The sequence below is a fragment of the Barbatula barbatula genome, assembly GCF_947034865.1.
Source record: "Barbatula barbatula genome assembly, chromosome: 5".
NCBI lineage: Eukaryota > Metazoa > Chordata > Actinopteri > Cypriniformes > Nemacheilidae > Barbatula > Barbatula barbatula.
The window spans coordinates 16,587,691-16,614,641 of record NC_136769.1 but is presented as its reverse complement, the minus strand read 5'-3'; the positions used below and the strand labels follow the sequence as shown (position 1 = coordinate 16,614,641).

At 40.0% G+C, this 26,951-nt stretch overlaps 1 protein-coding gene across 2 annotated transcripts in view; it reads left to right on the top strand.

Annotated features, from left to right (window-relative positions):
• Positions 1–24,786, top strand: part of ttyh3a (tweety family member 3a) — a 41,295-nt gene extending 16,509 nt beyond the window's left edge. The window contains exons 3-15 of one of the 2 annotated variants that reach the window (XM_079457436.1): positions 4,965–5,076; positions 5,388–5,608; positions 7,284–7,379; positions 8,271–8,343; positions 8,684–8,759; positions 11,202–11,257; positions 13,192–13,284; positions 13,750–13,842; positions 14,945–15,081; positions 17,844–18,017; positions 19,152–19,227; positions 20,011–20,107; positions 22,155–24,723. In XM_079457436.1, the coding sequence (XP_079313562.1) occupies positions 4,965–5,076; positions 5,388–5,608; positions 7,284–7,379; positions 8,271–8,343; positions 8,684–8,759; positions 11,202–11,257; positions 13,192–13,284; positions 13,750–13,842; positions 14,945–15,081; positions 17,844–18,017; positions 19,152–19,227; positions 20,011–20,091 (1,288 nt within the window). In that variant the 3' untranslated portion in view covers positions 20,092–20,107; positions 22,155–24,723. Of the gene's footprint in view, positions 1–4,964; positions 5,077–5,387; positions 5,609–7,283; positions 7,380–8,270; positions 8,344–8,683; positions 8,760–11,201; positions 11,258–13,191; positions 13,285–13,749; positions 13,843–14,944; positions 15,082–17,843; positions 18,018–19,151; positions 19,228–20,010; positions 20,108–22,154 lie in introns of both variants that reach the window. The other variant, XM_079457437.1, reaches the window with a different exon arrangement.
• The last annotated feature ends 2,165 nt before the right edge of the window (positions 24,787–26,951 follow it).

Here is a 26,951-nt window from a genome sequence, read left to right as displayed (position 1 = left end):
TGTGAGAATAATGACATTCTAGAGAATTGAGTGCTTCTACTTTTTGGGCAGGGCTCTTTTCTATCCCAGCATGACAATGTCTCTGTGCACAAAGCACAATATTCAAAAAGAAATGATTGATTCAGTCTAGTGTGGAAGAACTTGACTGGTCTGCATAAAACCCAGATCAAAACCCAGCTGAACACCTTTGAGCCAAACACTCATCACCCAAACCTATCAATGACTCTTCCAAAGGCTTTTCCAAAACTGTTGCAACAAAGATGGAGACAAAGTTATTTAATATGGCATTATATGGTGTCGGATTATTTGGATTTACAGTAGTATTAGAAGGGGTCCCAGAATGGTCAACCATGTAGTGTATATATAACTTAATAACTTTTAATCTCATTGTAGATAGTTTTAAATGAACCCAAAATAAATAGTGACTGGAGCTTTTGGAATTTGTTTCTGCGACCTTCCCAGATGTTAAGCAGTTTCCCTGAAGCATCTTTGAGGTCATGTGTTACTCAAGGACAGTAATAGCTCAAGGATTGACCTGCAGCCTTTTGAATCACAGAACAGATTTGAATCTACTTTGCTGCACTTTGTTGCACCAATTTACACCGATGTAAGTTTCAACTTTATTACAGGAACCTGTGTCAAAGTATCCATCTACAGAAGCTTTTCTGTTTCCTGTTGTGCAGGAAACAGCAGTAGTGGAGTCAATAGACATCCCAGCCTCGAAAGAGAGACGACACATTCCCCCTGCCTACTTCACTTGAGAAGAGATCATAGGAACATCAAAAAACACCAAAGGCTGCTCACTTTACAGGCATATAAAGTGACCAAACCCATTTCATCATAACCATGTGACACTCCACTTAACCAAATCCCCTCTGACCCGGGATGCTTTTCTTCAGGGGGATGGGTAGCATGAGAAATGAGATCGGCCCTGCTAAAGTGCTCAGCGTGATGTGTCTAGTCAATGAAGTGTTATTCTCTGAGGAGTATTTAACCTCATTCACATTGAACAACAATCACAGCTCATTTTGTACGCTGTATGTTAGGCACCTGAAGTCTGCGTCATTACATGAGGGATCTTGTTGTCAGTATACCTGTACGGACCTGAATCAATGTGCCGGATGTATTAAACAGCGGTGGCCAATAACAGAGACAGAATAACTGTCTGAGTTATCTGTAATGTACCATTCGCAGTGAACCATTCATCTGACCTTGGGTCATATGTTGACCCACGGCCAGAGACCGTTTCTCGGTCTACCTATTATCTGAGCTGTCAGCGTTCAGTTTTATGTATGACCCAATGAGCTTCACTGCTAGCCTCTTTTTCCTTCTGTTGTCTTTGAGTTTTATTGCTTTTCCTCCAATATGGCAGGCTTTCCTATAACCTACTCCTATTTTGTTGTTTTAAAATTAAGCTTCCAAGGAAATGGGTTTTCGCAATTTTAACCTCCAAGGAAAATTAAACTCATAATGGAACAGCACCTGAAAGTTCATTTAAAAGACCCTGCACTACGAATTTGTTTCCCCAAACTGGCCGAATTGGGAAATGTAATTCCTTCATTATTGCGCCTCCCCTTCATACTTACAAATACTTTCTTGAAGGCATTGTGTGTTTCTGTATATCTATACAGTATATCTACTTTATTGGTATTGTTGTGTGTCATTGCAATATTTCAGAAGCGTTATACATAAAATTAGAGACACATAAAAATAAGGTGCTGCTAGGTGATCAATAAAAAACAAAATGTAGTCAAATGAAATGAATGAAACTGTAATAAATGTTGACACTAAAATATTAAAATATTACAAAACAACAGTGGCTCAAAGTGATGTCACGGCCGGGTGGTGTTGTTGTGCAATATTTGCTTTTAATGCTCCCTTAGGTTATATTAAACAATCAAAATACGAGGTGTATGGTACAAAATAGAAAAAACTAACTTTCAAGGTATTTATTCAACAAAATTGTTTGGCAACAAAAGCATTCACTGACTGAAACTATTATCTGTTATTAAAGTTTGTGTAGTCATTCTCCTGAGCTGTCTTTATGAACTTTTTTCCCAAACCTCTTTAAATTCCTCTCAGAAGTAAGCTTCCGCATATGCCTCAAGTTTTTTAATACTTCAATCTATAATAATGTATTTTTACAGGGGTCAAATGGCACGAATACATGTTTTTCTGTGTCTTTGGTATGTTATAAGTTGCCCATGCGTGTATTAGACACGTTAAATTGCAAAAAGTCAAATGTATACGCAAGTAAGATCAGCATACCTGTTAGTACAATTGCTTTGGAACCTGATGTTCCAAATACAATTCGACCAATCACTACACACCGGTTAACTGGCCAATCATAGCTCACTTCGCTTTTCAGAGCGATTAAAAAAAACTTGCGTTTCAGAGAGGCGAGGAAAGGTGTCAATTGTCTGAAGTTGGTCAATTTTGGCCACTTGTGTACACATTTTAAACAAAAAGACGAGAAAGGTAAAAATGTTAAAGCACTGTATGTATAGGTTGTGTAGTAATCAAGAAATTAGTTTGTATCTCTCCTCCCTCTCTCTGATCATTTAGTTCATATCATGCTTACATGAGTGTTTATCGTGTGGTAGAGCCCTTTATGTAAATGTGTTCCTGCAGATTATCCACCAAATTTGCATTGGAGTAGGCATGCTGGGAACTCCTATGAGACCACTCTAATGGGTCACATGACCTCGGCCTCAGGGTACGGCAAGGTGACATCTGTTCTCTTATCTGCATGCTCGTGTCGCAGCACGCCCCAGTTGAGCATCGCAGCGCAGCGCATGCACAGAAAGAACAAGACTAACAGCTTGTTTACACTTGGTTTAAAGCTAGTTTGAGCGGCCGGCACTCAATTCAAATTAAGTGACTCACTCCCTTTAAGAGCCGCTGACAATGGGTCTTTGAACCATCCACACATAATTGTGAAATCTTAACATGTAGGCTCCAGCCAGCGCTTGGGTGCACACATCGCAAGGTTCAGTCTGGTCAGCTCATGGAATGCGTCTTTAATGCATGTACTCTAGCTGAGAGCTGCGGGGTCTGCCTGGCGGTGAATAGCTCTTTGTTTAGCCGCAGAACCCTTGTAAGTGGGGAGGCACTGATTGTAGCTGCTCTTGAAGGATTTACAATGGATGACATAGACAGAGAGAGAAAGAGAGAGAGGGAGGGAGGGGAAACTCGCCCTCTCGACACTATTGTGCCACCTGGTGTTGAGTAGGGGTTGAGCGACCTCAGATTTTTTAAAGTCGACTATTATGTGAATAATGTCGCATCGACTTCGACAAGTCGATGACTTCATTAATAAATAAAATATATGCTAGGGAATGTTTTGGGTGTGGGCAGCAAGACACTCGTGTTTGCGTGCGGGCTGCGGGATGATATATAAAAAATAGCCTTTAAATACAGGACAAGATAACATATTATTGCCGGGAGTGTGACCGATTCCCGCTGAAGCGGGTGGAAATGACATCCGTCGCAAAGGTGTCTTGTTAGGTAGTCCGCCGTCTTAAAGGTACAGTGTCAAAGAATCACTTGACCCGCGACAAGTTTCTTGCAAACTCTAGTGGCGAGGCTACAGTTTGTAAAGGGGTATGACTTGTTTGCGACATTTGTCCATTTTGTCCACGCCATCTACTGTTTCAAGTACAGAAGCTGCGTGTGGTCCTCAGTAGGGAGTACAATGTTGTGAATGGCCCCAGTGGGTTTGTAGGGCAGCACATGTTTGATGTGACCTGATTCTCAGGCAGGTTGGTTAAAGCTGTTAGCGCAATCGATTTGTTTTCCTCTCTTTTCTCCCAGCTCTTGTACAGCAGCCAAACACACTGACAGAGTAGTGTTGGGTTTCCCACAGTGCTATCGATTAACTAACCACAGTCTTTTGCTTGGGTTCTTTCACACAAACGTATGCACAGTGTACACACACATATAGAATTAGACCACAGTGCTTTTGGTGCCATAGGCAAGCATTTTGATTTGTGTAGGACTAAAAAATCGTATTAACATTGAAGTACAAAATGACCTTGTGGTAGTATTCAAAGGCAGCACATTAATTTAGTAAATGTATAGCGTGCGCGTGCTGTGTGTTTCAAAGTGAATGAGCAGCAGCACTCAGTTCTGTCTATAATCTAATGTGTATCCACATACAGAGGTTGTAATACAGTGTTTAGTCGTTTCAAGTAATATTCAAGAAAACTTGATTTCAAAAGAATGAATGAAGAGACGATCAGGACTAAGTGGACTAAAAGGGTCCGTGTAAATGCAAAGATAAGTTTGTTCTTTTTCCACTTCAAACTGAGTTTGTTTTTTGTTTTACTGTAAAGAGGAATTAAGTCGTTCAACTTAGCATGGTTTGGTTTGTATTTTCTTTGAGATCGAATCCAGACATCAGGAAAATATCAGTCTATGTGTTATGTATGTGACAAAAAAAGAACACACCTTTTGTAGGATTCTTGTAAATGAATATGTACAAACCAGAAGCAATAATACTCAACAAATGGATAAGGGCTCTTTACATTTTCATCTTCCCATTTATAAGGAATGTGGACCGTTATGGCTGTGACAATTCTGTTGTGGATGTGACAATTCCATTATGGATGTGACAGTTCACATACCTGATTATGGAAAATGATGCTTTATAAACAAAAAAGTGATTTGAAAATTTTAATAGAGCCCACCAAATATTGACATATGACCCATCAGGGTGGTCAAAACCTTTTTTCATCTTAAGGTTGACATTGTATGGAATTTCCCAAATCATAATGTTGGTAATAAAGGAAACTGATATCTCCGTATTTTTAAATCGGTTCATTCCTGTGTGGCTCCACTATGACATCGGCTGTATGTGGGGTTCAGGACATTACGGACCTTTTTCACAGTTACAAAGACTCATCTAAAGCACTTCCATCGCCACTCTCCTCATTCTCATGCCCAGTCTCTTTGTCTCCTTACAGCGCTGGCATTGCTGTTGGTTTCTACGGGAACGGCGAGACCTGTGATGGGGTGAATCGGCTTACCTACTCCCTCCGTCATGCCAACCGCACAGTGGCAGGAGTGCACAGACTGGTGAGATAATTGTCCCGACATAACCATTAAACCGCATCTCACTCCATCACTTCTAGAACACGGTACACAAATCTGCTCCTGGAGGTCCTCTAAAAGTTATGTGTACAAATAAATACATATCTCTTCAAGATTTGTTAAACCCAAAGAGCTGTGTTGGAGTTCAGTTGTGCACCACACAGGCCTTCTCGCATCAGATTTGATTCACCAAAGCTACATGCACTATTTACTGAAATGTTCACACACCCACATAAATTATGCTTTAAGATCTGTAGCTCATGAAAAATGCTTACATTGTAAATGTTTGTGTGAAGGTATCAGACAGTACGTCGGCTCATAGCAAGACTGTGGATGAGAATCTGCGGCTATTGAAAGAGCAGTATGCAACGCACACAGACTACCTGTCCATCATTCAGAAGCTGCAGGACCAACGGGGCGAACTGGTCCGTCAGATGGATGAGATTCCCTTCTGGAACAACCTCAGCATCTCCCTGGAGGACCTGGCTGTTAAGATCGAACTATATGACTGGTACAGGTACGTTACAGAGCAATGACAGGCACATGATGAAATTGAACTCTGAAAATAAAGGTTGAGAAATATGTTCCTGTTATTGAGAATGTTTTTAGTTCATCTGGAGGTTTAAAACTCTTCTTGCATTGGCAAATAACAAGAAAAAAAGAGTCGGGAGGATTTCAGTCAGGCGTGAACAGAGCTCTCTTAGAGAAAGAGGAAATTAGTATTCTGTTCATTCTACCCCTTTCATATCACTGTGGGATCTGTTAGTTCCCCCAAGAGCTTTAAAAAGAAGTGAAAATAACTTGTGTATTTTTCAAAGCAGGGTAAACTTGCACAGTTGCAAAAACATGTAGTTAAACTAGATTTTCTTTAAAAGTGAGTTGTGTTTGCTCATGCGAAAGTTCCTGCTTTGATGCTAGAGTGTTGCAGGTTATTTACTGTCCTTTGCCATACTGTTGCTAGGGTGCTCCGGGTCAAAAATTCTGAAAAGCTCCACCCCCAAGTCTCTATGATGTTCTGGTCCCTAGATATGGCCCAGGCTCCTCCTTTAGTGAAAACCTATGGTATTTTCATCTGCCAAGTACAACATGAAAAGCACAACATTTCTCTTCAACAAGCCAATCTTGACTGTAAGGAAACATTGTGTAACAAAGCTAGTTATGTTTTGCATTAGCAAGCACCCCACCATTGTCTTCACAAAATGTATGTACATTAACTGCAATGTACATTTACACTGTGAATTAAAAAAGCCTTGAATGTTATAATACTTAAATTCATTTATTTAGTAAGAAAATTAATATACAACATTTAAAGGTCCAGTGGATTAAATTTAGCGGCATCTAGGGGTGAAGTTGCGAATGGCAACCAACGGCTCACTCCGCCCCTCCCGTTCGACGCTCTGTAGAGCAGTTTGTACATTTAGGGCTGCTGTAGAAACAACATGATGAATTCCATGTAAGGAGACCCACGGTGTATTTGTAGTAGATGGAAATAGTTCATTCTAAGATAATAAAAACACAACGCTTCATTATGTAAGGTCTTTATACACCTATGAAGCACCGTTATGTATAATATATTGCATTTCTGTCAATAGATATTTCCAAAAAACCCACACAGCACCTTTAAGCATTATATTTGATGTTCATCTATGTTATAGTTGCAAGTAAAAGTTATGAGTGACTGTTGTCATAATTTTTGCTGTGTTTTGTTATACATTGTTGTTTTATATTATGTAAGGGATAATGCACAGGAAGCCAGTTGTTATCGCAGTAATAAGCCCCAACACTGAAGGGGCTTATCTCGTGATAACAGGCTGCTGCATGTACATTATCCCGCTTATTATACGGCTTCTTGCCACATGAGAAAAAAAACTGTACATGAAATGTGAATTAGAAATGTTTTATTAGCCCATGTTAACAGAATGCAGACCTTCCACGAGGAAAAGCTGTTTGCATTCAAATTTCACGAACATGCAATTTGGTTTAATCTTTTGTAAAAACAATGTCATATATTTTATTAAAAGACATATTTTTTTTAATTTGTCTTAACAAATGGTTAGATTTGTGGGGTTCTTATCTGGGAATTACGAAGCTGCAAATGTCACGACTGGCCAATCAGAATCAAGCATCCCAACAATTATATATAAAGGTTCTGTGGAACTGTTGTTTAATTCATTCTGTGTCGTTGTGTTTAGGTGGTTGGGATATCTTGGTCTGCTGCTGTTTGACGTTCTGATTTGCCTGCTGGTGCTTTTCGGTCTCATCCGCAACTCCAAAGGAACTCTGATTGGGTAAGATATGGGTCTGTCTTACGATTATATGAAGTACACTAAAAAAGTGCTTTGATGCTTGGAGAAACTCTAAAATAGCAATATTTTATCTACTTATTATAAAAGTGTATGATCTAATCCGATTTATCCATTGCGGCGAAGTTATACACTTGACGCCCCACATGAGACTGTGATAAATTAATCCTGACTGTCCATGTCATTCAAATTTACATTTTATTATCCTCTTCTGTTTTTAGCTCGAGCTGAGGAATTGTAATATGTCTTTCTCTCCGGTTTCCCCCTCTGGGAAGTGAAATTCAGCTGTGTCACAGCAAAACCATTACCTCATCCTCCCCGGAGAGAATAGTGTGCTTTTAAGTGTGCCTGAGCAACACATCCAAAACTAACGTATTATGCATATTAATAAGAGACGCTTTTTCATCATTTTAAACACTTTTTTGGTGATCATGTGATTGTGGGGTCACATTCTGTCATTCACATTGGGACAGATGCAGCCAGTGTGTTTCTTTGGCCATTGTCAGCTTGATATGTGTTGTGTGTTTTCCTCGGGCATGTACTCACATTAAGGGCTGCAGCCGGTCACAGATTCCCTTTAGCGTATTTTCCTAGCTGTATTTTTACATGAAAATCTTTAAGGCTTAGTTCATTTCTATCTTCAGGCCGTTTCATAATACCCCTGTTAGTCGTAACATTTCATCTTGGTGTTTATCTGAGAAAGTCTTCTCATCTCATCTGGAGTTTTATTGCTGATGGATGTCATGGAGAATGTTTAATTTTTTTGTAAAATGGTATAAAAGGTTTTCCCCAGCGAAGGGTTTTCAACCTCGCAGAAGATGATACTGTGTTGAGTTAATTATAGTCATGAATAATCATTATCTGTGTCTCTCTCAGGGTGTGTTTTCTGGGTGTGTTGGCGCTGGTAATCAGCTGGGGCTCTCTGGGCCTGGAACTGTCTGTCTCCTCGGTGAGTGTCTCCATAGCAACGGTACAGAGGCAGGCCATTATTGCGATGATGCTTGTGTGGTTACAGACCAGCTTTCACTGTGATGTCTCCCACACATTCTCAACTCATACCTGCAGCATTCATTAAAACACTGGCCAAGCTGGGCTTATATTTTGCACATACATGTGAGGTGACTTGTAATGGAAACTCAGATTTGATTGGCTTATTTGACATAAAATAAATTGGTGTTATATACTGTAACTTTGACAGCACGAAGCGTCAGTATTGCACAGCGTGAGAAACATGGAGAAGTATTATGTTGTCTGACATTCATCGTTTGCTGCTCTCCATCTTCCTTTAGGGCTTCGGTGATTTCTGTGCGGCGCCTGACATGTACATCACAAAGGTGTCGGAGCAGTACACACTTATCAAGAAAGGTATGTTTTATCACAGTTATGACAAACCACCAATGACGTCTTTGAAATCCCACAGTTATTGCATAATTTCCGTCCACCTGTGAGTAAGATGCTTTATGTAGCAGGTGTTATCCTGAGTCATGTGTGAGTCTGGCAGAATTTAGACTGTGTGTTTAACACCTCGTGGCAGAGGAACGTGTGTTCTCTTGGAATGAGCAGTCAAGACTTTAGTTTCCTGTCGGCATGCCGCAAATGCGTCTACGTCGAGCTTTCACTTCCTCACTTTATCAGCCTCACTCGACGCAGCGGTTCCTTTTCAATGTGACCTTATTATCCGCAGGAGGCCAGATGCTCTCTCTAAATCATTATGAATCAGCGTTTGTCCACAAGCCTCTGTTCGTTCGGTCACGGTGCAAAGAGAGGAATCATGATGTGTGTTGGAAAATGCTTAAATTGGTTACACGTTTTACGGAGATTATGCTCCTTTACATTCCAACATAAGATTTAGTGCTGTAATGCAACCTGTGGCACTAAAATCTGTGTTGGAAACTACGGACAAAGAGATCCCTCTGGCTTTCATTGTCCTACACTTAAGCAGTACTGCTTAACCTCAGAATAGGCTTCTATTTGTGTTTTATTATTTCTAGATATTTCTATGCTTACAAATAGCATCCATCTTTCTATTGAAATAAAACATTTTTTTGTGCCGTGTGGTTTAAGATGAATCATGAATCAGGATCATTTACAGCTTGTATTCACAACGTCGTGTGTTTTGTTTGAAGATCCGTCTCCATTAGATCATTTTTTTAAAGGCTGCTCCACCTTCTGTTTCATACAGGCTTCACCAATTGCTTGATGTTGCATCCATTCACTGAAAGTTAATAACAGATGCGAATGCGGAATACTGTTACAAGATTTAAATACAGCAATGAACTTTACTACTGTGTTATAAATGAGTACGTTGTCCTTTTGTATACAGTCACCCATGGATATAATTCCCAATCCGGTTTATTTCAATCGTCAATTTCGTAATTGCGCTGTTTATGGGGCGTTCAGAAAGGCCAGTCGGACAGGAGAAGAGAATAGGCTTGTTTAATACAGGGTTTACGAGGACCACTCTTCCCTGTGAGCACCACCTTGTGCATTTGTGTAATGATAATTATGAAAGTATCACTCCTCCCCAAACCCACCAGTCTGACGCATGTGTCTGTTTTTGACTCGCCTCTACGCAAGCCCCAGCATGTGGACGCGACCCAAGATTCCATCTGCGTTGGCATGCGGAGGTTTGTCAGTAGGCTGTGTGAATTAGTAGTATTTCCTTTGCAGAAATAGAAAGGATTTTCTTTTTTCGAATGACAGTCTGGCTCTGCGTCGTGCTCTACGTCTTTACATTCACACGTCAGTGATTTGATTTACTGCAGGCCGATTTAAGACTGTACTGCACTTGAGTCTTATTATGGATAGATTTAAACATGGTCAAACGTGTTTAACAGGCTGAAATCATTAGCTTTGTTGTTTCCTTTTTCTATACTATTATCATTCTTCTTATATCTCCATTTATTGTCCGTTTCACAATGCATTTTGTGAAGAGTTTGTTTGCAACGCAGAGAAACTTGTGAGAATATGTTGAACGACAAATTCAAAATACTCGGACTGTTTGTGTATTATGGTGGACTCCGTTAAATAAGACACCATTCCACATTTTTGATAAATGTACAAATATTGTATTGCTTAAAAGTGAATATCAACTTGTTTTCTTTGGAGTACTTGAGATCTGAAACAATACAGAGCACCTTTTCTGTTATTTTCACCTGTTCCTCCTGCAAATAGATGCAGATCGAAACAACATTTTAATACATAGTTTGGGAGAAATATTGTTTGCAGGTCACAGAATGAAACAAAAATTATAATTTGACCTAAATACATACCTATAAATAGTCGATTTTACAATAAAAAACAGTCTCTGAAATGGCCTCTTAATTTTTTCCACGTTTGTATAATGCTTGATTCAGACTTTTTAGATTATTTCTTTAAATCAATGCAAAATGGAAAAAGAAAAAGGGTTTTAGACCGATAGTTATCATTTATTTATCTTTAGCATCTTTTCTGCACGGAGATAGGTTGGGTGAAGAATATTTTCGAACTGAATGAAAAGTGACTGTAAATGTAGTTTTATTACAGGGTGCTGTGGGCAACGTTGTGCCTCAAAACCAAGGTCAACAACTGATATCAAACAATATATTCATCCTGTTCCTCAGGTAAAGAGGCTAGGAAGAAAACGCAGATTTGTTATTCCTGTCAGTGTAGTAAAAAGGTTGTAAAAGTAAGATGTACGTTGGAAAAACAATGTCCTATTTGAGGGGGCCTTCTCTAGATGTACCGTAGAATGCTTTCTGTTCAATAAACTCTACTTCAGTGAAGCCATGCCTCTTGAACTCTAAAAAATGCCTTGTCTCTTCACAGATATTCTGCAGTATTACCTCACATGCAGTGTTGGCCAGATCAACCCCTTCCAGCAGGTAATCATAGATTTGATCTCTTTCACCCTATGATTCTCTTTATGCCTTTGAGTATTTACCAAACCCTTCATCCAAGCCTCCCACACTTCACACACAGAGACTCCCACTAACACTCAGTGTCCACTTCTGACGCAGACGTTGTTTCAAAACGTCGTGGAAAATATAAAATACTGTAACACGATCTACCCAACACTATGTTAGTTGAGTGCCGTGGTCTTAACATGATGATGTTCGTGTGGAGCGTGAGGGACAGTTAAAGTGATCTACGAATTCTAGCATTATTTACTCACCCTCTTGTCATTTCAAACCTGTATGACTTTCTTCTGCAGAACACAAAAGACGATATTCTGAAGAATGTTCTGGCACCCATTCACTTGCATTGGATTTAAGTTAAGGGGGACCAGTGCTGTTCAGTTACCAACTTCCTTCAAAATGTCTTTTTATTTTGAAGAAATTGTGAAAGGATGAAAAAAAGTCATAAAGGTTTGAAATAACAAGAGGTTGAGTAATTGATGACAGATTTTGATCACTATAACTTTCTCAATGGACTCGTATATGTTTCACTTCGCTTAGGATGCTCCCTGTATAAACAGTAGACAGTCACAGAGCTCACTAGGTCAATTTCCTCCACACACTCCATTATGGGTGAAGTGCCGCCCACTATTTAGTGTCCGTGTACATTAGCATTCTGTCCTCGTTCAGAGCAACTCAAAAGGATCTGCAGATTGTTATGGCTTCCTACCCCTCCCCGTTCTTAATGGAGTCAGACTCTTTAAGTCTTTATGTGAATAATGCATGTGCATAATTCAGGGCCTTACAGCTCTTAACTGATCATGATTGATGGATTATGTCGCTGACAGCTCCATTGTCCTGATGTCGTTTCATTTAAATGAAGGCGAATGCCCATATGGAGATTGAATGGTTCACTCTGTCAGCTGATGCCTCCAAATTGGCCTCCTCCGGTTCTCATGCGGCATGCCGATGAAATTGAGCTCGACTCGCATCTCGGAAAGCAATTAGCTCATGCGAATGTTGCTTTTAGACTTAAAATGTCGCCCATAAACTTTAAAGAACGTTTTAAGGGGAATGTTGGAGTACCTGAAACGAGTACTTTTTTCTTCATTAAAATAAACATTAGTTGCAGGCACACAGTGAGCTGTCTTGCTGTTAATGCCTTTGTAGGCAGTTGTGTAGTGTGAACATCTGTTTAACATCTTAGAAAAGGCAGTTTAACATAAATTGTCAATCATAAACGTCTTACAAACATCATCTAGATGTCTATATGACATCTGACAGTGTCTGACAATCGTCAATGAGACGTTGCAGATGAGCAATCCATGAAAAATACGTCTTGCAGATGTAAATGCATACTAGACAAACCAAAAAGACGTCTCCTAGATGTATGTGTGCTTGGAGGAAAGAGGTTAGCATAACTTATGTATATTGTTTCTGTGTTTTTTGACATTGCTGCCAGTATTACGCCTGCACTCGGTCACAAAACACACTCGGAGTGTCATGTTCAGATTCATTTTCATCACCGTCACAAGAGTAACATCCCATCGGCTTAAATCTCCTGTAGGCACTGCACATATAACAACATGTTCTTTCATTGGGACTTTTTGGCCTGTCACTTTACATTTAACCGTAGGTCGGTTGAACGACAAAGCAGACACGGTAGCCATTTGGCATCTGAAATATTAATGTTTTCAAGAACCCAGATCTGGAAATGCTGTAATGGACCAAACACTTCACTTGTTCAATCGCTTAAAATTGTGAAGCCAGCCTGGCTTTTGCTGCTGAGCGAAAATGCATTTCAGTGTACACAGATCGAAAATCAAACACATCATTCTGCCTTTGAACTACAGAAACACCACACGTATCCGTTAAAATAGACATGAAAAGTGTATGTGTAACTTGTCTGTTATGTCTTGTAGAAACTATCTGGGGGTCACAAAGCACTGGTGGAAATGCAGGGTGATGTGTCCGAACTCCTGCGCTCTGCAGTCAGAGAATACCCCAAAACAAAGGTGAGCATTTGTATTTCGCAATTCATGGGTGTGTGAAGGCATGCGTGCAGTATACGTCCCACTTCCCAACATTCCTGAAGCACAAGCATTCAAAAGCTTGCAAGTTCTTTTGTAGCATCTGTCCCTGTGTGTCCCTCTGGGCCTCAGTGTCATTGTGTAACTTCTGTGTGTGTTCTGGGGCAAAATGGCGGCTGACGGTTTGTACATGTGAAAAGAGAAACCCGTACCCCCCTGAAACACAAGACATTGAGAGAAAATACTGAATCAACAAACATATTTTACTCTTGTTTAACACTGCAGATTTATACCTTGCGTATCACAGAGCCTTTATAGGAAATGAATGTAAACGATTGTGTTTGGCATGTGTTTGTGCTGGGCTCATAAAGAAAGAATGATGTGTTAAATAGTCAGTTTAAAAGTAAAGGAATGGCGCTCAATGTTTTGCAACCTGTTTGTGTATTTTAGAGGAACCTTGAGCAAATTCAAGGAGCTTTAAACAGCACTGAAGTCGGACTGCACCAGCTCACAGCCCTTGTAGACTGTCGCAGTTTGCACATGGTAAGAAATAATGTTTTAAAGTCCATCTTGTGCACATTGCCATAATTTGGCAAAACTACTGTGTAAAAATAACTGAGCATGGCTTGTTTCATTCTTTGTTTAAATCAAGCAATAATTTGCTGACAGTCTGTATTTAAAACCATTAAAGATGCAGTCTGGAACGTTTGACTCTCTATCGCCATCCCTGTTTTAAACATAACATTGCAGTTATTTGCAGAGTTATTTTCTTTACCCATTGTGCTTCAGCTTGATTTTTAATCATTAAAAGCTGCACCCCTGTCTATTAAACCCATATAGACAGCACCAAGCAATCATTTCTTCTCATATATGATGTACTTCTACAGCCTAAAGCCTCTCCTCTTCACCAACATGAAGGAAATGTAATCAAGTTTAGCAAGATTACAAAGTTCCCCTTCACGTCTTGGGAAAAAGTTCTGCTCCGTGGGTGGTCCTAAAAAGTGTATAGCCTTCCCTTGAGAACAAGACAGGAAGGGAGAAAATATGGCCTTTCCGAAATCTATTATACATTATTAATAGTGTTTTGGTACTGCAAAAGCAATAACACACGTTACGGTTCAAGCCCTTTTTTGTCAGAGCCGTACATCTGGGCTGGATGTGAGTGTGTGCTGAAGATACAGAACAGCACCGGGAGTAATTACAGATGGAGCAATTTCATTGTTAATAAGGACAGTCATTTGCAGGAAGGCGATACTGCCATGTTTCTTGGAGGGCTGCATGTGTGAAGTTGATTGCAGTTCAGTTGACATGTATTATTAAAATGCCTGTTTCTCTAGAGCATATGGTGCCGTCTACTGCAGGCAGTTCTTGGATAGAGACTCTGAGAGCACTGAATATTATTTTAAGACATGTTCAAAATTGCATACTTCAAGTTTACATATCTTCACTTTATACTATGCACACTATATAAATAAAGTATAAGGCCTTAATCCATTTATATTGCACAGTACTGAGTTTCCAAACAACCATAGCGTTTAACATCTATTACATCAGAGGTGGGGCAGGTTAGCAGGCTGTGTTTATGTCCTGGTTTAAATCTCTGTGCCATGCTGTAATGTTTTTTATGCGGTGTGTCTCTGTTCAGGACTATGTACAGGCATTGACCGGTGTATGCTATGATGGACTGGAGGGGCTGATCTACCTGATTTTGTTCTCTTTCATCACGGCTCTCATGTTCACCTCTGTCGTCTGCAGTGTGCCGCACACGTGGCATAGCAAAAGGTGAGGAACAAACTGGAAAACATGCTTTGTAATATAGCAGATAATGTCTAAAGGCACATTTCATGGAGAATGACTATTCACAAGGCAAAACATTTAACATAAAAACGAGATGCACATATTAATACGTGATTGGACAAAATCAATCATAAATAACTGTTTCCCTTAAAATAGAGACATTAGCATAATACACTAGTGTACAGTTTAGTTGGCTTCAAAGCTAACAGACATGAACCAAAAGCATGAAAGAAGAAAAGAGGTAGAAGACTAATGGGTCAGATGTGTTTTAAGCCGATTCTTAAAGACAACTCCAGAATCCGCTGATCTTGTGGCATGAGGGAGATTGTTCCAGTTTCGTCCAGGATTTCTTTTCCACAATACGTTGCTCGATGTACGTTTTAAAGAGGGTACAAGGGTCGGGCAAGCTGGTGATTTTTCAGTGGTAATACTTTTATCAGCTGTTGCATCAGCGGAGAAAGAAAAGGAGAGACTGATAGAGGCAGAGGTCAGAAGGATCATTTGATTTGTGCCACTTCCTCTCAGCAGATCTGAGCTTGACGCGATGCTCTCGGAGAACATCGGATAACAAGGAGGCAGATGGGCTAGCGCAGGCTGGTCTAGTGTAAGTGGGCATAAGCACGATGTTAGAGTAGAGCATAGAGTGTCGGTGGTGCCGCTGTTCGTATTCAGTAGAGAGAGCTGTTCAGGTGAGCATGGAGGAGACCTCTGAGGATAAGCGGGAGCGAGAAAGTGTGCGTAGGGGTAACCTGGGCATGATAAGTGGAACAGTGGTGTTTGTAGATAAGATCCAGATGATTACCAGACTTGTGGGTTGCTGAAGTGGGAGCTCGCTTGAGGTCAAACGACGCAGTCAGGTTATTGAAGTCATCAGCATGTGGTTTTTCAATGTGGATGTTGAAATCTCCAAGTACCAGCAGAGGAGTACCATCGTCCGGGAAGTATGAGAGAAGTACATCAAACTCCTTCAAGAAATATCCAAGCTGACCTGGGGGACGATAAATGACCAGGACGTCAATTTTAACAGGGTGGGTGATAGTTACAGCCTGCGACTCGAAGGGGCTGTTGTCACATGCGGATGCTAGCTGCTTGAATTTCCAATCATTAGGGATTAGTAGACCGGTTCATCCACCTCTCCTTTATGTGCGTGGGCTGTGGGAGAAAGTGTTATCATAGGAGAGCGTCTGATTTGATCCAGGTTTCAGTAAGTGCTAGAAGAGAAACCCTTAATGTTTATTAAAGCTTGTAATGAAATCTGCATATATAATGAAATATAATGAATATATAATATATATATATATAATGAAAATCCGAGTCGTAGTTACAATAGGGATTGTACAGTACATAGTACACAGATACCTTGTACAGTAAATAGAAATAATTCCCATCACACTCCATTGGTCAAGAGTTAAATGAGAGTAAATGCTTTTCTTTATCCCCTTCTTTCTAAACTGTGTGAGAACCTTATATCTCTATAATTACGTAAACTGTAATAATTCACAGTCTCAGTATTCTTTCAGGCCATGCTTGTGTCAGGTTTAGTTAAGTATTCCTCGCTGTACCTTCAGATGAAGCCCGTTATGTCATTTGAAGGCTTACGGTACAGAGCAATTCAAACCAACTCATCATTATTATAGATAATTATAATTTCCTGCATTTGAAAGTCTGGATGCAAGCGAGTTGTGGCATGCAGTAAAAGGGTGGCGCTAAACACTTTGGGGAGATATTTTGTGATATTTGAAGTTGGTGCACTGATAACTTTTTGTAGGTACATTCAGTGTTTTCCTTATTTACAAGTATACGAAAAATGAAACAAAATAAATGTTCACAGTGAAGATGTTAACATTGAGCTGGTGACCTCTTGGAGACTGGCACAAATATCAAATGCTTTTAGATCGTTTCAGCAGTCAAATACTGAACTTTATTTCGGGTAAACCTTTCGTTTTTGTAACTAAAAAGACTCGACAATTTATCACCTGATGTGTATTATCAGTGCCCACGAGGGAGCGCCACAGATCCGTATTCAATTTCCCCTCACTGTTTCACAAACAAATAGGTATATTTCTCTTTAATGTCCTTAAAGGGAAAGCACTTCATATAGAGTCCATTGTGTCTCCAGTGGTGTTGTTCTGTTGCTTTATAATGGATTCCGTGAATACAGAGAGATCCACCCCAGGTGGAAGTCTGATAAAAGGTCAAATTTATAGCATAATCATGGAAAAAAACCTTGTTTTGGTCACATCGTATGGCTTTGCTCTAAAAAGGAAACGGGAAAATGTGTTTATCTGGTTTCCTTGTGGCTAAAACCAATCAGGGGAAGAATGGGCAGCACATGTCTCTCTTTGTGCCCAATGGGTTGTTGCTTGTTCTCAGCCATTACAAAGCAAAGAGCGCCCTCTGCTGGATATAGTACTCAGTACAGCACAGTGCTATAAAAGTGAAAATGTGCGATTGAATCAGGTTGCTAATAATTAGACATATTTCATTATTTCATGACATTTCAAAACAACTGGAAGTCATTTACATGAGTAACAGTGAAATGCGAAACACCCAGACACGCTTCTTCACGCATTTGGACTCCAAGGCAATTCACCAGTTTTGTGACATCGAGATGTGTGAGAACTTGACACGCCAGGGATTGTCCATTAAACTGCAACCGGTTACAGCCAAGATGTTGGATGAAGTCATCCAAGAAACAATCTTTAAAATGAATGAATAAGTAGCCGTGTTGATGATGATGTGTGCAGGAATGATGAGGACAACGAGGAAGAGTCTATAGCTCATGGAGGAAGACAGAACCATGAGAATCTGTATCGGGTACACATGCCCAGTCTCTACAGCTGCGGCAGCAGCTACGGCAGCGAGACCAGCATCCCCGCAGGAGCACACGCTCTCAGCAATGCCCCCGTCACTGAGTACATGTGAGTTCTACACACGCCGCCACACCATCAACAACCAACACACACACACACACTTGTCAATGTGTCTGTGCAGGTGAGAAATAGACTAAATGAGGATTTAATGGGTTCTTAATGGCAAAACAATGACGTTAATTGCATAAATACAGTGAAGTTATATTTTTATTGTAAAAGTGATATATCACCCAAAAATGTCATCATTTACTCACCCTCTTTTCATTTCAGAACACAAAAGAAGATATTATAAAGAATGTTGGTAACAGAACTGGACCCCATTCACTTCTATTGTATTGAAACAAAACCAATGCAAGTAAATGGGGGGCTAATAACAAAATATTTCCAAATATCTTCTTTTTTGTTCTGCAGAAGAAAGTCAAACAGGTTTAAAATGACAAGAGGGTGAGTAAATTATATCAGAATTTGTATTTTTGGGTAACCCATTCCTTTAATGCTGATGTGGTTATTAGACATTTATATATTATTATACAATACATATTATGTAATGTATGTTTATGATAATTATAATTGTTTAAAATGTATTTTAGCTAAATTATTTCTATGATATAATAAATTATTGAATTTTATTTTCATTTATTAAATGCATAATAACAATAATGACAAATTATTCAAATTTATCATCATGCACTTAAAATACTTTTTTATACATTTATACCCGAAAAATACAATTATTTTTCTTAAGAAACACTATTTCTCTCACCTCTGTGCCTTCCTGTTTCTGCTTTAAAATGTTATAACTGAATGTTGTTAGTTCGCTGGGATCAGGTGGATGTTTTCTGCATCTGCGCTGGCTCTGACACAGACTGCACCATATGTGTAGTGTCTTGAGTCGAGGATGAGGGCTCCTCTGAGAGGTTTCTAAACCTGCAGGGGTAAAACAGCTGCCCGCTCCAGCTGTGGCTGTCTGTGAGGGCCCTCCGGTGCACACGGGAAACAGATTGCAGGCGGGTGGGGTGTGGAGGGGAAATGAGGTGTAGCAAAGGCTCAGCTCGGAATATGTTAGAAATCTCATTCTGTTATTTAATCAAACAAATACAAAGACATGGTTGACTAATATTAACGCAGCAAGGTTTTGGATGTTTGTAAAGTATGTGTTTGTGGTACCCGTGTCATTTACAGGACTCAGAATCCAAACTTCCCGAACCCTCGCTGTGAGAACACCCCTCTCATTGAGAGAGAATCCCCTCCACCATCTGTAAGTATCTGTTACCCCTCAATAAGAGACACATAAACACTCACTCACTTGGGCACCAACACTGTATAGTGCACAAATCACAGAATCATTTTGACAGCCCTGGGTGCTTAAAAAGTCACCTCAACACATTTCATTTTATTGCGTGTGAATCACCTGCCCCCTGTAGTATACTCACTGTATATAGCAAGTCCTTACAGAGACTTTAGGTCAACCATCCAAATACAGCTAAAGTCATCTAATGTAGACTCCTCAAGCCAAGACTGATCAGACAAAAGTAAATGAGGCTTTAAAGGGATAGTTCATCCAAAATGAAAATTCACGCTCATACCTGTATAAATTACTTTGTACCGAGAGATATTCGGAAGAACGTTAGTAATTTTCAGTTCCGGGACATCATTGACTACCATAGTAGGAAGAATTAAATGGTAGTCAAATGATGGTAGTACCACTATGGTAGTGGATGATGTCCCAGAACTGAAAATTGCTAACATTCTTCCAAATATCCTCTGTTTATTGGAACAAATAAATGTATACAGGTTTAGAACAACCTGAGGGTGAGTAAATGATGACAGAATTATCATTTTTGGATGAACTATCCCTTTAAAACTTGGCTTGCTGATCAGCCCCCTCACACCTCACCTTTGCGTCATGTGTTTTATCTCACCCATCTATTTGGTTTGTGTGTGGGGGTGCATGTGTGTTTCACGTCAGCTGGTGTCGGTCATGTGTATCTGCTCTACACTTTGTTGTCGTTTTCTTTTTTTTTTTTGCAAACCCGCGCAGTTGTATTTGACTTCCACGGGCAGTACCAACCGCCACAGCTGGCAGTTAAAGCCATCGGAGAGTTGCCGCTCGTTTTGGTAACAGCCTCTGCTATCAGGTACTCAAACGCCCCACTTCTACATAGTGGCCTGACCCCCTCTCCCAAAAAATAGTTGCAAAGTTTGCAACTGGAAGAACAGTTTTTCCCCAGACTAACCTCATTCTGACCCAAACATGCTTCCCTTTGGTGTTTTTGTTGTGTGTATTTCTGGTCTTGATTTCCATCCACTAGCACTTAAAGGGATACTTCACCCAAAAATGACATTTCTGTCATCATTTACCCTCAGATTGTTTCAAACCTGTATAAATATCTTTGTTCTGCTAAACACAAAGGAAGATATTTGGAAGAATGTCGGTAACCAAACAGATCTCATCCCCCATTTAATGCCATCTTGGGGAAAACAAATACTATGGGAGTCAATGGGGGCTGAGATCTGTTTGGTTACTGACATTCTTCCAAATATCTTCCTTTGTGTTTAGCAGAACAAATATGGAATGAGATATTTCTATATATAAGGAATGGTTCCCCCAAAAATGGACTTTCTTTCATTATTCATTGAAAGATGGGGGCCAATGTTGTCTAAATGCCGACAGTCTTAAAAATATCTTTTGAAAGATTTTTTTGAATTTGCTTTGTCGATGTGTCTTGTAGATTAAGACATATTATAAGATTACGCATTAAGTGTTTTGAATAGAGCCACAATTTAACCAAGCCCTTGTGAAAATGATCTGCATTTTAACTTTATTGGTAGTAAATCATAGTGCACAAAGTACTCCAAGTATTGATATCGGTCTAGTCTTATGTCTAAACTGCTCAAATAAAGCATCACCATGACCCAGTACATTTAGCTGGTTTGGTCCTGCATGCAGTTTAATTCAGAGCATTTCTTTCCGTTGACTACTTGACAGCACCAGCAGAACATTTGAGTCAGGCCACTTCAATCCCTCCTCATTGCACTCAACTCTCAAAAGATCTCATTCATATACTTTATTTAACTCTCATACTGTATGTCCTTTTATAGTACAGAAAATGCTTCAGTTGGGTGTGATGAAGACAAAAATAATCTGTTCTTCCTTTTAAGCTGTTTTTATACATTACATAGTCCCCCGATGGACTTTGAGTCATGTTGTTTTTATACAGCGGAAATGGCTTTCCCTCGTTTTGCCGTTCACACTGTGTGCTACTCATCAGGGCTTATCAGAATGACCCGAGACACATTTAACACACATACAGGCCTGTTCCTGTGTCTTTGAGGAGCAGATGTCAGGGTTCAGTGAAACATCTGCTGAGGTTATGTACAGTTCAGGATAGTGTGTGGGAAACTGTGATCACTGCATCTGGCTGTGAGAGATTTTAAGATGTATTGAATATTCCTTGATCAAAAACCTTCTCAATGGTTTAGTAAGCGTGGTGATGTTTGACTGCCCATTGTTTAGCTTTTGTTTTTCTCCGTAGTAAAACTGTGTCTACAACATAAAGGCTGTCTGAATGATTCTGGGTTTGCTGTTATAGTCATGTGTTATGATTTATGTTGTCTGTTGTACTCATTACTAAGGTCTCATTTACACATGCTCGCTGTTGATACAATCACGTGTGGATGGGGCTAAGTAAAGGTATTAAAGTAGTCTAAAAACCGATTCACGTTTCACATCTAAAACCGTGCGGAAAACGCAAGCCGCGTCCTTTCTCTAGTGACATTACACGCGGTGCTCGCACGCGGCACTCTGTAAAGTTTAACTATTTCTATCTCGGTGCGGTGCCGACTCGCCTAGAAACATGTTGCGACCGTGTCGCTCCCTTTTTGCGCAAAAAATGTGAAACACAATGTGAATCGCCCCAATGCATCTTGTGACCAAACCACATTCAGAGATGGACAATAATGTGTCCTGAAACAGCATAATCACGTCCCTCAATGAAATCCTGACATAGACGAGTTCAAATTGAAGTTGACACCTGACATATTGGTAATTTCCAGGTGTAAATGTGCTGTTGTTGTATTGTTACAGTGAGCGTGTTCACCCTTACCTGCATTATGTGATAAAATAGCTACTACTTCTCAATAAGTCAATTACATGCATTCTTCTCCATGTTTGTCTCCCCACAGTACACATCCAGCATGAGGGCCAAGTACCTGGCCAACACTCGGCCCGACCCCAACAGCAGCACCTCTGCAAACTAGATGACTACAAAACCACACATGCATCTTGTTTCCTATAGTTTCACCCCAGGCCCATCCATCCATCTTCAAATGAGGATCTTAGAAGTTTGCTCTTCAGCCCAACTGATAAAGGATGTCCTTGCATTATGTAAATACTGCTGTCACAGTAATGTTCCAGAGACAGGCACCTAGTTCACGAGCGATAGCGAAGGTTACGTTCGGCTCTGTTTGCCCATGACCATCTGTAGTGACTATGAACTTTCGATTGCCTAGAGATACATTAAACGATGCATGTGTTGCCCTTGCTCAATTATGGTGCTCTTGCCGGAGGTTCAGAGGACTTCAGAACTGGACCACGGGTGTAATGCCCTTCATTTTACATTCCTGCGTGGACTCTGTCCTCCGGTCATCTGACATAATGTGACCTTCGCCATATGCGGGATGCACTGCCTGGCAGGCCTGTCATATACTTCACACCTGTGGCGTCTACTGTAACATATCCATAGAAGAACTGATTTATTTTCGATTGTCCTTATGTATGTTTATATAAGGGCAGAACATACTCTATGCAAGTATGCTGACGTAGGCACACAGTGGCTCATAAAGCTTTTGCATTCATGTACTTGAATAGAGTATGTCTGACCCTCGAACTGTAGCACGTCGGGAGGCAAATGGTTTGGATTTTGTCATTTCATTTGCAGGCCTTTAAGTGCAAGGAGAGATGGATGAAAGATACCATGCAGCTTTTGGATTTCAGGTTTTTATTAATACACATGGACTGCATTAAACAAATCACTTAAAGACTGCCGAATGCCTCAAACCTGACTGCCAGTAATGGAAAACCATGATGATGATGTGGACATCTACTGTTTGCATCCAAATGTTTTCAAACCCATGAAATGCGAAACACAGCAGAAATGGCTTAATCGAATGCTGGGACATTACATTTATTCTGCTCAACCTTGGTTTAACTGAGACCAGCTTAGATTTGTTTTAATGCGTATGTGTTTCATTGAATGACTGCTCAAGCCACTATTGTGCTAAATGCTAATGAAAGTACATTGTACTCTACGTGCAATGCTCTTCAGTTGAACTGGAAACATCATGTGAACCCAGACAGTGGAGACTGATGACTTAATTTCCTGCGTCTGTTTTGTTTTTCCCTAACAAAATAGAAGGGGCTTTAGCAACTTAAGCCGTAATTGAGTGTGATGTTAAAAATCACTCAATTTCCTGGGCTTTTTGCCTCTCGGCCACAAGTTGCGTTATTTCCCAAAGTTGGGGAAAGTTTACCCTCCCTGAAGAAGTCGGAAAGTGATGCGCTGTCACTTGGAATATTACCTTATTTTGTGAGCACAGGAGACAAGGCCAACAGTTGGCATCTGATCAGGGTTACAGCTGGAGCGTTGTGCTGTTCTCCTCAAAAGACCTCTCTCGGACGTTGTGAACTGAATCTAGTGTCCGCTCTCCGACCTCACATTGGGATAGCAATGTTCTCATGCCACGGGCAGCAAGTCAAACATCTCGCCTTTGTTCACACCTCAGGGGTGACTCCTCCCTTGTTTCCACACATCTGTACTGCCAGCGTGTCAAGTACAAAAGACCTAAAACGGTTCATGTCCTCACCACAAGATTTTTCGTCTGTCAATAAGCTCCGTGTACAAAAATATTCAGTGTACTCATTCCTACGTGAATGCATGCATGCTGTATAAATGCAGACGTGGAATAAAAGCAAATGCCAATGTGACGTTATGGGAGCAAGAACTTCACAGAGAAGAGAATTCTTTGCAGGTTTATGTAAAAAGATGCTTGGATTGTATAAATAATCTAAAACTGACTTCTCTAAGGCATGGTCATCCTTAAAACATGGACTTAAACCATGTTGTGTGCAACTGACTTGTGCATTGGTTTCTTGATGGATGCTTTTGTGATCAATGCCGGGGTTTTTATCCTCACGTGCCAATGACTGACAACTTTATACCTTCCTTGTATCTTCTAAATGTTTCTCCTTCTTCAAACTTCTCTGTTTGTGATGATGATGCAGCCTGTTTTGATGTCAGCATTCACTCTTTGAAAATGTCATTCTGAAACACTGATGTACATACATACAGCATACAAAACAAATGTCTGCATAAAGAAATTGGCCTGTGTCGAGGACATGAATTTGTTGTACGAGTTCCAATGTTTCTCTTTTTTACTTGCATTTTTATTTGTATTTACGGTCCATGTGGCATATTTTTTAGAAATCTTAGCAAGCACAAAAATATTTTGTCTTTTTCATGCGAATTATTTCAGTGATTTTTTTCTTTTATTGAGATGTTTTAGAATGATTTGCGGTTACTAACATATTGTACATGTAAAACCTGTGGTTTTAATGAGCTTGATCTCCGTGTTTTCAGATTAAATTTAACATTAAATGATATATGTGTTCATCTCTGAGATTATTCCTCTGTCTGCGGTGTCACTGAAACTTTGATGGTTGTTTTTATTATATTACATTAAATTGCCGCCATTCAAAACATGTCGTTTTAATAAGATTATGTAAACTATTTCATGCTTGAAACATGATTTGACCTATTAGTACTGTGTTATTGTGTCTTATACAGCATATGAGTATACGTTTCATTGTGTTTAAAAACTCCGTTGCATTACTTTGCAAATGGTCTCAAGGTAAGTAACATGTATACAGAATACAATAGTATGCAACAAAAATTAATATCGTCGATATTATTCTGTTTACAGGAAATGGAAAAACCACTCTACTTTTAAATTATTAAATACTGTGTTGTCAAAGTTGGCAAGCACTTTTTAATACTTTTATTGGTTAGATGTTTGCAAACACCCAGTGACAAACATAAAGGGTGAGGTTAGGACTTATAATAATGGTTAGTTTGCAAAAACAAAGATTATGAAATATGGAGCTACAGGGTTTCAGAAGGACAGAAGCCTTAATATAAGCTTTCTTTCCTTTAAATCTCTCCCAGGGGCTCCCACAAAGCAGTTCCACACCACAGACACTAGAGGGCGCAATTGTGTCGTTTAAAAAACATTCAGGTTTGGCAATGGCTCGAAGCAGGGCTGTTTTCTGGTTAGCTGAATGATTTAAATTGCATACTTGAATTTTTAATGATTTGCATATTTTGCTTCTTCTAATTATATCTGTTGTGTTCGTAGCCTCACAATCCTGTGGTTCCATCACAACCGCTTTATAGTGGTCAGCAATGATTTCATCCTAAACCCTATAGGCCATGAACATATAAATCTGCATTGTTGAAATTCTTTCAAACATACATTTCAGGTGAACTTTAGTGGCTTCACTTTGAGGTGTACAATGATTTTTATGTGCCTTTAATGTTTGAGTCTGTTACACTAGCTTTAGTGATTTGGTTTGACAGCTAACCAAAGTTTCCAACAAATTCAAAGTTGTTTGTTTTTCCCTCAATGTGGGAAAGTTTTGAACCTCGTGTTTAAAACACACTAAAATATTCTCGGCAAATTCAGCAAAACATTTTCCATAGAAACAGGCCAAGATTTTGAACCTTCGGGTGAATATTAGTCATGCACTCGGAATGACTTCTGTTCTGCTAACATGTGCGATTGATGGACGTTTTATCATAGCCACACAGAAAACGTAACAAAGTTCAAGTTATCCTAAATAATTTCTAATCGGTTGTTTCGCTAGTATATATTTTTAGTCAAAAGATAATCAGATGCAGTGAGTGCTATCAGGGGAATATCACGGTGTTGTTTTTGTGACCTCACTGGTGGACGGCAGTCAGGGGGTCAGTGTCACAAACAGGACAGACACGGACCATAACGCCTTTCCTGTCAGCCAGGCAGCTGCCTCTTCTCTGAAGCTTGTGTTGTGTCTGTCTGTCTGTGTGTGGAAGGGAAGAGCGTGGACATCAGGGAAAACAAATTGCGACCACAAGTATAAAATGGAAAGACCTCTACACAGTGCGCACCCTGTTTGTCTCGCTCCATTGTTCATGTAAATAGTTTATTTTTGGAGATGGTGAGGGCGTTGTGTCAATATTCCAATGCATATCAAACAACATGGCTTGTCTCAAATAGAAAATGTCACACCTATTTTTTGATAACAACCGTCTTACAAGATAACAAGATTCTGTGCAGCCTAGTTTCTTGGAAATTGAGTTTGGCCCCTATTGTTGTGCTGTGGAATGCATAGCGAAGCAGTTGAGTGGTTAAGTGAATGGAAATGGGGGAGATGCCGGGCTCCTGTGACCCCCTGTGGTCTTTCTTTCATCAGATGGGGCTTGATGCCCGCATGTTTAGTTTAGGTTTCTCTTGCTTTGTGGTTGTGTGACCGTTTATTTCCACTTATTTACAGATCAATGTTTCATCTGATGGTAGGTGTAGTTGCCAGTTCCTGTGTGTTTTTATTAGTAACCGTCTGCTTGAAAAATGACGCCGGTCTGGAAACTTTTGGGGGTTTCTGAGCAGATGACATCTCTGTCGAATTCTAATCTCAGGTGCACATCACAAAAAAGTTTGTGAGTGTGTGAGGCCTTGCGCATCCTGAAGATTTTGGAGTCGTGGAGGTTGGGCGATTTGCTGAGGGCCATAGATGAGCAGCTGTATTCACCAAGACTACATACACATTCCTTACACCCCAGTGGCTCTTTTTTAACACAATTCTACACCAGCATGATGGAGCAGGCCGCTTTGAATGGCTCGATCCTATTGTTTTCTAGCCTTTATAAGGGACGGTGTGGAGAACTG